This window comes from Capricornis sumatraensis, chromosome 12, assembly GCF_032405125.1.
Source record: "Capricornis sumatraensis isolate serow.1 chromosome 12, serow.2, whole genome shotgun sequence".
NCBI lineage: Eukaryota > Metazoa > Chordata > Mammalia > Artiodactyla > Bovidae > Capricornis > Capricornis sumatraensis.
In genome coordinates, this window is record NC_091080.1 from 22,390,388 (window position 1) to 22,403,116 (window position 12,729).

General features: G+C 37.1%; 1 protein-coding gene across 1 annotated transcript in view; it reads left to right on the top strand.

The window, feature by feature from the left end:
• The first annotated feature begins 5,710 nt into the window (after positions 1-5,710).
• The window catches only part of AKAP11 (A-kinase anchoring protein 11), a 35,815-nt gene continuing 28,796 nt past the window's right edge, over positions 5,711-12,729 (top strand). The window contains exons 1-3 of the mRNA XM_068984275.1: positions 5,711-5,770; positions 9,580-9,696; positions 12,486-12,533. Of these exons, the coding sequence (XP_068840376.1) occupies positions 5,711-5,770; positions 9,580-9,696; positions 12,486-12,533 (225 nt within the window). The remainder of the gene's footprint in view (positions 5,771-9,579; positions 9,697-12,485; positions 12,534-12,729) is intronic.

Consider the following 12,729-nt stretch of genomic DNA (forward strand, 5'->3'; position numbering starts at 1 on the left):
TGTTTGCCCATTGTTTTATTTTACGGTTTGGCATAGTTTCTAATAAGAAATTTGTTGCCTTTGTTCCTCTGTATGTAATGTGTAGTTTTCTCTCTGGTTGCTTTCAAGAGTTTTCTCTTTATCACACATTTTCAGAAATTTGGTTGTATGTATTGGTGAAGTCCTCCTCATGTTTGTTTTCCTTAGGGTTTGTTAATCTTACATCTGTCAGTTTATGGTTTTCATCAACTTTGGGACATTCTGAGCCATTTTGTCTTCATATGTTGCTCCTTGTTCCCACACTTTTTGGGATTCCAGTTATTCATCTTTTACAGTGAGTCATTTGTTTGTTTTTAAGTTTCTCTGTACAGCATTTTGGGTAGTTTCTATTGCTATGTCTTTAAATTAACTGAGCTTCTCTCTTGCAGTGTCTAATCTGCTGTTAATTGCATCTGGGATGTACTTTATTTTTATCTCTAGAATTTCAATTTGAATCTCTTGCATCTTCTGTTCTCTTCTTACCATAATCATGTTTTCTCTCCCTTCTTGACTATATGGAATGCATTTGTAATATAGTTTTAATATCTTTTCTGTGCATTCCATTATCTCGGTCATTTCTGGATCTGCACTTAGTGACTTTTATCCTCCTGCTTATGGGTCTTATTTTTCTCCTCTGTATATCTGATAATTTTTGACTGTGTGCCAGCCATTAAATTTTATGTTGTTACTTGCTCAGTTTCATTCTATTCCTTAAGTGTTGGAGTTAGTTGGAGTATACAGCTAGATTATTTGTAGTCTGTTGGGTGTTTTGAGGCTTGACTTTTATCTTTGTTAGGGTAAGTCCAGAACAGCCGTTAGTGCTGAATTACTTCCTCAACTGAGGCAAATTTTTTTTGAGGAGTCCATCCATTTCTTGGTATGTTACAGAGTTTTCCCACTCTGGTTGGTGGGACTTACTCTGAAAGTCCTGTGTGGCTTAAGGTACTATTTGGCTTACTGCTCTCTGGAAATTATTTCCGTATACTCAGCTACTCGGCACATATCAGCAGTAGACCAAGGACCCTAGGAAACCCACCTTGCAGATCTGTAAAGTTCTGACTCTTTCTGAGCTCTTCTCCAGTACTCTGCCCTGCAGATTCTAAGCACCTTGGCCTTCCCAAACTCTGGCCCCTGTTTCTTTGATTCGGTGAGACTGCCAGACTGCTTGGCATGCGTCTCCTTGTGTTGGGACCTGCAAGTGTTTCTTTTGGATCATAGTCTTGCATAGATCCAGTCTTGTGTTGTCTCTTGTCTGATAGTGTCTAAAACTAATGTTTCACTTATTTTGTCCTATTGAGTTGGATTCATAGTCAACAGAATATTTACTTTTAACACTGGATATTTTCGGATTTGGCCAAAATATGTATTTGGAGTATTTATTATAAATTGTTCAGAAATATTATAAAATTAGAAATCATTGGAGTTATATTTTTAGAAATAATTCGTTAAATGTAGAAGTATCCATTTAAACATTTAAAGATCTACTTTGTACTTTAAAAATAATTTTTTATTTTTTCAGCAGATGTTTGAATGCTTACTGTACTTGAATACAAATACAATAAAACACTTTGTCTTCAAAACTCAAAAAGAGGGAAGCATGCAGTGTCAGTTTTGTATGTATATAATTTTTAAAAAATCACCGAGAGCACACTATTTACGTTCTTCTGTAGCTTTCTTTTTTCCTTAATATATTGTGAACATTCTGGACTGTCGTCAGTATATATTGCCTTCTTTCCAACACAGTCATATGAATTTATTATAATTTATTTGACTTGTTGGGCTTCTAGGTTATTTTTAGTTTTCATCCTTTTTGTCTTAGTGAATATTCTTTCACATATATCCTGGTGAATTTTGTGTGAGTATGTATATAGGATAAATTTTAAGAAGTGAAATCGCAGGATCAAGGATAGGTACAGTTTATTCAAAGTGTCTGATACCTGTTTTCTGTGCTCTTTACAATTGTTTTTCTACTTTTCATTTGTTTTCTTTTACATTCTGTGATATTTACTTTTCCATTGTGATAGTTCTTAAAACTTTCTTGGTTGTTTCCGTTTCAGCAATATCTATTCTGCTTTTTTGCTGCTTCTCAGAAGATTTCATTTATTTCGTGGTGTTTTATATCCTGTGGCTTTGCTGAGCTCTAACAGCTTACTTTTCAGTTGTTTGCCTTGTCCATATGTACTTCTTTTCTTTGAGCTGCTTAGTAAAACATTATCCGGGTTCACTCTAATATTTGACTCTAGAGAAAAACCCTTAGCGATTTCCTGTTTAGGACTCTTGTTTTTTCACCCAGAATGGAACACAAAAAAGCATTAAGGGAAAAGTTCCTAACATAAAGATGCTCCAAAAAAAATGCTGTATTTTTGCACCTTTTGTGAAATCTGTTTAAAAGTACATCTTCTGTAATTATGAAAGAGTGAGGAACCCTGTCTCCCTCTATATGGCTTTGTGTCTTTTCTAAAGAGATTTTTGTTTCTTTGCTTTATCAGAAGTATGAGTCATACCATCTCTTGCTGGATTCACTTTTATGGACTGTTTCCTAGATATTCTTTGATAGATTTCTTTTCTCTGCTAGGTTAATATTTTGCTTATGTTTTAAGTGAAACAAAGAAGTAATGCAGTAGGATTCAGTAAGTATTTTTCCTCAGTGAGTGAAGCAGAGTAAATGTGGGATTAAAACTAGTTTCTTAAGTTCTAAAAATAGATAATGTGAGTTTTGGGTGGCATGAGTGTGTTTGAAGTTTTTTTTTCCTTTCTTCAGTGTGTCTCGTGTGTGTGTGTATTTTAATGATTCTTTGTAGGTTCATACTGGATTGTTTAGTTCTCAGCTTTGTAAAGGGTGTCCTGTTTAGGTCTGCCATTCAGGAATATTTCAGGTAGTGAGCTGGAGTAGCACATGGTGTCAGATGTGGATGTTGTGCCAGAGGCCCTGGCCTTCCCTGAAGGCCTTGTGACTGCTTCTTGCCTCGGGGGCTTGGCCTGTTGCAGCATCCACCTTCTGGTGAGGTAGTGGGTCAGTTTCACGTTTGGTGACGCCGCCATTGAGTTCAAGTTTAATCTTTGCTCCTGTTGCCTTTATTCAGCAGCTGCAAAGGTAATTGCTGTCTCCCATCTCTTTGGGCAACTCCATCTCTTGGGGAAGATTAGGGGTCAGAGAAAGTAAAGATGCTTTGCACGCTGGTTGTCTGTCCTTGCTCATTGTGTACCATGGCTGACATCATGCCATGGTGGGAAGGCCCTCTCGGGCTCTGTTTCTGACATCTGGGGTGGTCCTTATTGCTATTACAAAGTGGGATGAACAGCTTTTCAGGCCTTTGTGCACTGTAGAGAGGAGGGTAAGCGAGTGGGTGCTAGAGTTTGAAGACCTGGATTTGCGTCTCAGCTCTCTACTGCTCACTGTGTGGGCCTGGTGAGTGGTTAACTTTGCTCACCTCTGTTTTTCTCACTGTAGAACTGGATTCTGCCGGTCCCAAGGATTGAATGATACGTGCAAGGAAGTCTTTTAGCACAGCTGTTGGTGTGTTTTAAGCTCTCCTGAGAACCCTGGCTGTTCCGGGGCATTCTTTCCTTTGATGAATTCCCAGAAGTGGAGTGGCTGTGTCAGAGTGTAGGGGTGTTTTCAGGGTTTTGGCATGCATTACAAAATTGCGCTCCAGAAAGGTGCTAGTTGACTCAGGAACTGAGTTAGAGTTTCACTGTTGTGGCATCCTTGTGTTGGCCTCTTAATTTTATATGTTTTATGTGAAGTTTGAGGCAAGTTCACTTGTCTCTGAGGGGTTTTGGTAGCTGTAGAGAACTTGGGTTGGGGAGAGGAGGAAGAGAGAGTGTCTTGGACTGGGACGAAGAAAAGGATTATTTCTTTGCTTTGGTTACATAAACCTTTATGCTTTGTTTTGAGAATTTTGGTCCTCTTAATCATTTTGGTAGGTAAGTAAATATTTTAATTCTCCTTTTACCTAAGTTTTATAGTTTTTAAAGTGCCTCTTATAAATTTCTATTTGGTTCTTAAAATAAACTTGTCCAGTAAGTAGGGTAGTATACATCGAGGTTAACATGCATCATATACACACAGATATATACATAGAGGAAACAGATCCAGAGACAATGCAGTTTGCCTAGAGGGAACAGAGCTAATGAGAGACACAAGGGGGATAAATGCTACTTTTCTGCATCCCAGTGTATTGCTCTTTTATCTTGTGCTGTCTGGACATTCCTTGTCTTTCTGACAACTCTGCTTCAATTCCAGTCATTAATCACGTTTTACTGTTAGATCAGAATAGAATAGAAGTTTATTTTAATTCAGAATAGAAATTCTTTGTCTAAAAATATTAAATTCTGGGACTTCCCTGGCAGTCCAGTGGTTAAGATTGCGGTACTACTGCAGAGGGCACAGGTTTGATCCCTATTTGGGGAGCTGATATCCTCCCCAAAAGTGTGGCCCCCCAGGAAATAAAAAATATAATTCTTTGTGAAAAATTAGAATCTAGGAACCCCTAAAGTGAGGTGCATGTGTGTGCAGGCACTGATACTTAAGTTTTATTTGTAGCAAAAGAATATAAAATTAGAACTCCACTATATAATTTAGATTTTCTTTTTTTTGCAGTTCTGTGGGGGACTAGTTTGAAGTTTGGTTTTGTGTATAAATCTCTTCATAGTATAATATCAACCAAATGTCTTGAAAACCTCAACTAGGTAATTCTTGATAAGACAATTTGACTGAAACTGATTAGGCATGTCTTTAATCTCTGTTCAGATATTTTTTAGTATTAAGGATTTAGAATTCAGTTCTCACTCCTGCCCTTTACAGTAATAAAGCATTTTCCTTGTAAGGCTCTGACCCAGAAGGGCTGTATATGCCCCGTTCTATACCTGTATCCATAGCATCTGGTGCCCATAGATTTTGAACGAAGGGACAAGTAACTGTGGTCAAATGTGGGTATTCAGTGGTTAATACCCAAGTTGATTTAAGCTCTCAAATGTATTACATTAAAGCATTGATAAAAAGTGACATAGCTCTAGTGTTTTCTACCAAGGAGGGTGTGTGTGTGTGTTTTAAATACTATGGTATTAATCATTTGAATTGGATGTTTTTGTCATTGGTATGCTCCTAAGAGTCCTGTAGAAGGGATTTGTTTTTATCTGATATGTACAGATTTCATATTTTCATTTGTATATTATTAAACCTTTCTCCCCAAGAAATAAGAATGTCTAGAGCATTCATGGTTGCTGTAGGAATAGAGTCACTTTAAGGAGACAAGAAGGTTGAGGTTCTTTCTGTGATATCCTATGTTTTAGGTTTTTTAAAAGTTTTTGAAATATTTCTCATTAAGGCTTTCAGCTATTATTTGTAATTAAAAAGGGCTAAGACTGACTAAATGTGGGTAATTTTTAATATATAATAATTTTGAACCTAAAAATAACATTTTGTAATGATTGATCTCATTAAGGTGCCAGTACTCATAGTTTTCATGAATATTCAAATATTCATGTTAGACTGTTGAGTACATTTTTATGTCTGAGAATCTTTGTTTTATATTTTCATTTTTCTAAGTGACTGAATTTGAAGAAGTTATTTTAGGACAAAATGCTTGCCTGAATTACTCAGATCAATAAATTCGTTTCTTTTACTATTTTTTCTTTAGGTCTTTAGTGGATTAACTCCTCATTGATTACATACAACAGCAGTATAGTTATGGCGACCTTCCAGTCCTTCAGGAACAATCACATGAAAACTAGAGCATCTGTCAGAAAAGTAAGTTCACTATATTAGATTCCTTTTAGTGACAGTTTTAGTAAAAATGTTGATCTTTTTCTGAAGTCAGAGTCTTTAAGCAGCTGTGTTATAATATTACTGTTTTTACACTTGATCTTAGCCAAAAGGCCAAGAAGGAATTGATATTACTGTTTTTAAGTGAATCTTATTTATTGAAATCAATAATGACAAAATGCAGAGATTGGGATATATGAAAATAGTGATATGAAATCATGGAGACAATAAACTTTATTTCCCAAAGATCAAAATCTCTCCCTATTTCTTCTCAGTAGTTTTCTTTCTTCTTCTTCACAATATAAGCATCAGGTGTGACTTTTCTTACATAAGCTTTAGCTTTACCTCAAAATATTACTGTTCACTGATTTACTCAGCAGATATAAACTTGAGTGCTGCTAGTATGCCTGGCCCTGGGCTAGGTAGCAGGTGGAAAATAAAGAGCGAGCAAATAAAATGTGATTCCTGATGCTTTCGGGTTTCTAGTCTGAGGAGGAACCCTCTCTCTTTTCCTCTCTTGTGATGATTCTGTTACCTTTCATTCTTGACATTTTTCTTGACTAACACTGTGGGGGTGTCACTTGACGAAAGGGAGAATGAACACTGGAGGATGGTTAGCAGTCTTTGTCAAACCTTTTTTTAGCTTCATCTCCTGCATTATATGACACTGTTGACAAGTCCTTGCTTGATAAATGGTCTTTGACTTCTTGCATTGTAGCTTTTCCTCGCTGCTCTCTTATGGTAGCTCTTGTCTTCTCTGCAGATCTTCTTTCCAGCTTCTCATTGTTAGTGTTCTTAAAAGCTGCTAGGCCTGCTTTTTCATTTAGCTATTCACTTCTTCAGAGATCTAAGAAATGTTTGGGTTTGTCTATAACTGGAATAGAGTGGTTGTCGAAAAAGGTGCCTGCAGAGTTGGAAAACAGAAAGTAAACTTACTTATTTTATATTTTTTAATTGGAAGATAATTGCTTTATAGTATTGTGCTAGTTTCTGTAGTAATTATATTTTTATATTTCTTGAAAGTTGCAAAATGGTGATTATCAATTTTCAGATGAATGACTTGGTGGAATAGTCACCTTAAATGGATGCAAGTAGTTTAAATTTATTTGTGTTGCTCTGGAAGCACTGATTTTAAAATAACTATGTTTTCTCATCTTTTATTTATTTGCAGTCATTTATTTATTTATTCACTCGTTTATTTAAGTTGCTCAGATTGCCCCAGACTTGGTCCCTATAAGCCCTTTCAGGCAATGCCAAAGTCCTTTTCTCAGGCTTATAATTCTTTAATTGCTTCCTTGCTTTCTAGTATAAGACTGACCCTGTTTCTGCTTTACCTTCCTCAGACGTGGAATGGACTCTTTCTCCACAGAACCTTTTGATTTAGAAATCAAGATCTGGGTACTAACTGTGACTCTTGTTCTTTTACTGTCATGAGTTTATGTTGATTGCTTATGTTCAGATATCACATTTCATATTTTTTCCTATTTTAAGTTCATGTTCATAATTTAGCCTGAAAATTTCCACTCAGTAGTGAAGAGAATCATTTAAAATTTCGAATATTCAAATATTGGGGGGAAAAGCAGTACAATGAACACCACATACACTCTTCACTTAGATTCACCCTGTTAACATTTTACCAAACCCATTCTGTGTGTATATACGTACATACACACTTCCCTTTTGAAACCAAATGAGAGTAGGCTACAGACATTATTTTACTTCTTGTCTTCATATGATAGCACGCTTCTCTTAGGAACATCAGCATTATTACTGTCCTTCAGAAAATAATTAATTCAGTAGCACAGTCTTAACGTGTAATCCATGCCTAAATTTCCCCAGTTGTCTCAGTGTCCTTGTGATGATTTTCCCCTTGCCTCTCATCTGGGAGTCAAACAAGGTTGACATTGTCTACTTGGGTATTGTATCTTTTTGATCTCCCTACCCCCGTTGGCTCCATCTCTGGTCTAAATTCTTTTCTCCTGATAGCAAATCTTTGGAAGAGTTTGTACCACTTATCTTGCAGAACATCTTCATATTCCTAGTTCACTTGTTTTTCCCTGGGGTTAGGTTCAGGGGGCACACCTCAGGATGATGTTGTGGTCATTCTCGTGTGTCGGATCAGAAGGTGCATCTTGTTAAGGCCAGGCTTGACCGGATAGTTAGTTACCCTTAACTACCTTAACTCTGATAAACCACCAGTTATCTCCAGCATAAAGACACATAACCCCTTTATAATTATTACTGTTAATAAGTAATCCATAGGGTGATGTGGCAAAACACTGTATCTTGTTCCCCAGTAGCTTTTAATCTGGTGGATGAGGATACATTGATAGTCCTTTCCTGAATCAGTAGTTATATTGGGAGTTACAAATGGAATTTTAAAATTTTGTCATTCTGTTCATATTTGTTAGCCAGCGTTCTAAGGTAAGGTAGCAACCCCTACCCTTTTATCCGTCTCTCTTAATGGACTTGTAGTTTCTTTTAAAACTCAGCTGTTGTACTCCATTACCATCTGTATTCTTCTGATGCTTAGATTATCCCATATTTGGCCAATTGGAATTCCTTCAAGTGTTCTTCAAGCTTCTGTGTTCTTTTGAGACACTTTCTTTCGTTGTGTCACAGTAAGATGTTCAGCTGCACTTCATAAGTTTCTGCCTCAGACCTGGAATTCCTTCACTCAGGGAACTTCTAGTTCTTTTAATTGGTGAATGGTATTTAGAAACCAAAATTTCTGTGCTGGATATGCTCATTGCTCTTAGGGGTCATTGATTCTATGATCTATCAATGGAAAAAACGTAGTACATACGTTTAAAGAGTCTTGAGTTCATATTGAAAGTTCAGATTTAACATTATATTTTTAAAAAATTGCTTTGATTTCATATTTGCATCTTTTCTCTTTGTTGAGTTCATATTGTATGTGAGGTACTGAAATCTGGGGTAACAGATTGAGTAAATGACAGTTACTTCAGTAATTTGGGTTAACAGGTAGGAAAGACATAGATACAAAAGCAGTAATTATAATACATTGTGGTATAGATTAAATGATCTTAATGTGCAAACAATACAGTAGGAAGTTTGGGAGACCTTTATTACGACTAAGGGATGGGAAATCTTCACAGGTCTTGGAATATAGGATTTCTACAGGGGAACATTAGGGAATAAGGACATTTTTGCTAGAATAGTGATCAAATCAGAAGGGGGGAATAAGGTAGAGAGAAATTAATGTTCTCTTTATATTCAACTATAATACTCATTTCTTTATGAAATTTTCCTCCTCCTCTGTTTCTTTGCACTTATGACATCTTTTTCTTTCAAATCTGGAGTGCCTTCCCTCTTTCATCATATTGCTGCTTTAAGAACCCTGAAAAGCCTTATTTTGGGTTATTACCGCTTTGATTTTTCCATCTCCAACTTTGCTATGAAATTAATCACACTGTTAGCACACCTTATTGTAAGCTCCCCATCATCATCTTAGGAATTGTTGCTTCTGTTCTGCCAGCGGCTTGGAAATCAGGTGTGCAATCTGCTAGGTGTCAGTGTAGGGTGAAAGGGACAGGACCTGGCTGAGGGCCTCACGTCTCTCCAGGTTGAGAGCCTGGGGTTGTTGAGTGTTGAGCATGTGGAGTTCTGCTTCAGCCTTTTGTTCTTTCTTTCTCTCTGTTGATTGAGTTCTGTTACATCAAAAGGTGCCCAGTGAATATTCTTTGGAAAGTTCGACTCTGCTTTTAATCCATCATCAGGATCTTTTACATTGTCTTAGAATTAAGTAAATTAAGAGTATCTTGTGTTTTCAGAGCTTCAATGAAGATGTGTTCCAGTCTGTGAAGTCTTTATTGCAGAGCGAGAAGGAACTGTGCAGTGTATCAGCTGAGGACTGTTTGAAGCAGGATGAACATGCCAATTTGACTGAGGTTTGACGGATTACTCTCTGTACCCTTTCCTAATACAGCACAGTGTATTTTCAAGTATCTTTGTAGAACTGCATGGTCTGTTTGTAAATGCCTAAAATCTCTGCACATTAATTCATGTGTGAGAAGTACCTGTTTTAAGTACCTGCTAATATGCTGGCACTAGTGGTAAAGAACCTGCCTGCCAATTCAAGAGACGTAAGAGATGTGAGTTCAGTCCCTGGGTCAGGAAGATCTCTGGAGGAGGGCTTGGCAACCCACTCCAGTATTCTTGCCTGGAAAATCCCAGAGGAGCCTGGCGGGCTATAGTACATGGGGTTGCAAAGAATCCCACACACCTGAAGCAATTTAGCACGCACACACAGCATAGTCATTACTGACCACTCATCAGACACACAGCTCTGTATTAGATGATTTCTACTATGTTCAGTAATTGGGACTTACATTCTGAAATTTTCTACTCTGAAACAAAATATATACTTATTTCTAATACTCATTTATTGGTTGTTTAAATTCAGTGCTTTGATTCAAAAATGAAATAGTAGTGATATATTTATTTTGAAGTAAGATATTTGCCACTTAAGGATATGATACACTACTTGCTCACCTTTTTCTCTGTTGCGTCAGTTTCCAATCTTTGTTTGAATTTATTACTATAAAAAAGGGGTAAAGTTTTTTCCTACAATATATAACCATAGTCCATCTATACATTTATTTACCAAAGAAGAGAGACAGGGTATTGGGGTCATTGAAGCTCAAAACTGATAAATATGTTGATTAAAGATTCTTTTTTGAAATCAGGGTTCTAATAAAAATATTGGTTATTTTGGGTATGGTTTTCTTTCATATTCCTTGAGGAACTGTTTTTGAAGTAGCTGCATAGGATGGCAAGCACAGCTTTCAGGCCTGCAGTGGCTTCCGACCTGAGCCTCTTCTTTTTGTGTGAGCTTGGTTCTCTGGCTCTGGGCTGCTTTCCTGTTTGTTATCCCTTTCTGCTTTAGTCGATCTGAGCCGCTCCTGATCTCGGCTGCTGCCAGGCATGGCAGGGCTTCTGTGTCCTCTGCCCCCAGCCGGTGTCCTGTTTATGAAGTGCCCTCTGAGCCCACATTCCTTAGGCACTGTGAAACGCAGTATTCTGCTGGCAACTTCAGACCTCCATGCCAGCTCACCTTCTCTCTTGTATTCAGTGAAAGGAAGCTTGAAAGAATAGAAGGAATTCTGTCTCATGTTAGGGCGTATATATTTCCCAGGTATCTTTGTTGAAGAAAGGAAGCTTGTTATTTGAGTATCTCTTTGTTATTGAGTGCCTGTGATATGCTGGGCACTTTCCTCCACATTCTCATATTAACCCTCAGAACTGTGGGAGAGGAGTTGTGTTGCCTTAAGATTTATACGTAGGGAGACAGGTTCCTACAGGTTAATGACTTATCTGGACACCTCGAAGTTTACTGTAGCATTTCTGTGAAGGTCGTACTCATAATTAACGAGAGTAAAGATTCTACAACAACCTTAAGATTCTGACTTGCTTTTGAGTCATCAGAAAGATGTCAAAAGTATATTGAGTGTTGCTTTGTATTTTAACTATGCTGTTTTCTATTAATTCTTGAGAATTGATTATCTATATTGTTGCCACTTATTTCATATTTTTAGTCACAGAACTTGGTAGACAGTTTACTAGTCTCTCTTCAAGCAGTCACAATTTCTTGTTATGATGTCAAAGATAAGGAAATACAAAATTTTTAATTAACACTATTCAGGTTATAAAACTGTACATATTCCATATAGCAAAATAAGAAATACTGAAAGTATTTTTTAAAAAAGTCATTAATCCTATAAGTGAGGAAAGAAAAAAACCATAGAGGGGATAAAAGTAGAGAAGAATAAGATCACTTATAATTCCATCATTGAAAGTTAATCCCTCCTTATAATTTGGTATATTAACTTCCAGAATTATTTTCCTGGTGTATATTTTTAAAAATAAGGTTGAAATGGTGTGTATAGTCTATATCATTTTTCTATAACTTGCCCTTTTTGCTTAATAATGTGACATTTCCTCAGATCATTAGATTGTCTTTAAAAATTTAATTTCTATAAACTTTTGTAGAGAAATCTCCAGGTAAAGGTATTGAAGGAAATAAATGTGATACCACAGAGAGTCAGTCAGAAGGTAGCTTGAGAGGTTCCCAGGGAAAGCCTCTCTGAGGAGGTGACGTTTAGGTTGGAACTAGAAGAACAAGAAGCAGCTAGACAGGTAAACATGGCAAGGAATAGGGGTCCAGGTTGAAGGCACTACTCTGAAGCCCTTAGGCAGGAACAATCAGGAGTGTCCTGGACCCAGAGAGGGGGCCCATGTGTTTGCATGAAGGTGAGGGAAAGTTGAAGCCACCAGCTAAGCCAGAACCTTGGGACCTGCATTAGAACTCTGCATTGAGAAGCTTGGAAAAGTTTTGACAGGGAAATGACAGGATGAATCCCGAGGCAGGTAGGAGAGGACTAGGGTCGTGTGGGGGAGAAGTGGCTGCAGAGGCTGTGGAGAGAAGAGTCGTGTGCTTTATGTTTGAGGGTGAGGATTGAACTTGCTAATGAGTGGGTGTGGGAGAGGTTCGGGAACCCCAATTATGGAGCCAGACCTTTGGTGAAAAACCTTTGTGATCATCTTTCAAAAAATTAATCATCTTGCAGCAGCATTTTAATGCATTGTGTTCTTTGCTTTCTGTTTCTCAGCTCTGTCAACAATCTAATTGAGATAAGACTTAAAAATTTTAATGGACCTTTATTCCTTTTTTATTCAGGTCACATTTCTAGGTTTTAATGAAGAAACAGATGCTGCTCATATACAGGTATGGTCGACTTATTGAACTGGAAAGGGACATGAGAGATTATTTGAAACAAATTTTGAGAGCATGGAAAATTTGCCTCATTAGCCCCAAAGTTACATTAAACTCTTCTGTTATCATTCCGATTTAAAGTTAAAAGATGACATTTTGAGGTCATTTTGAGTGTGTCCTCGACATTTTCACTTTTAGTGTTTTCACT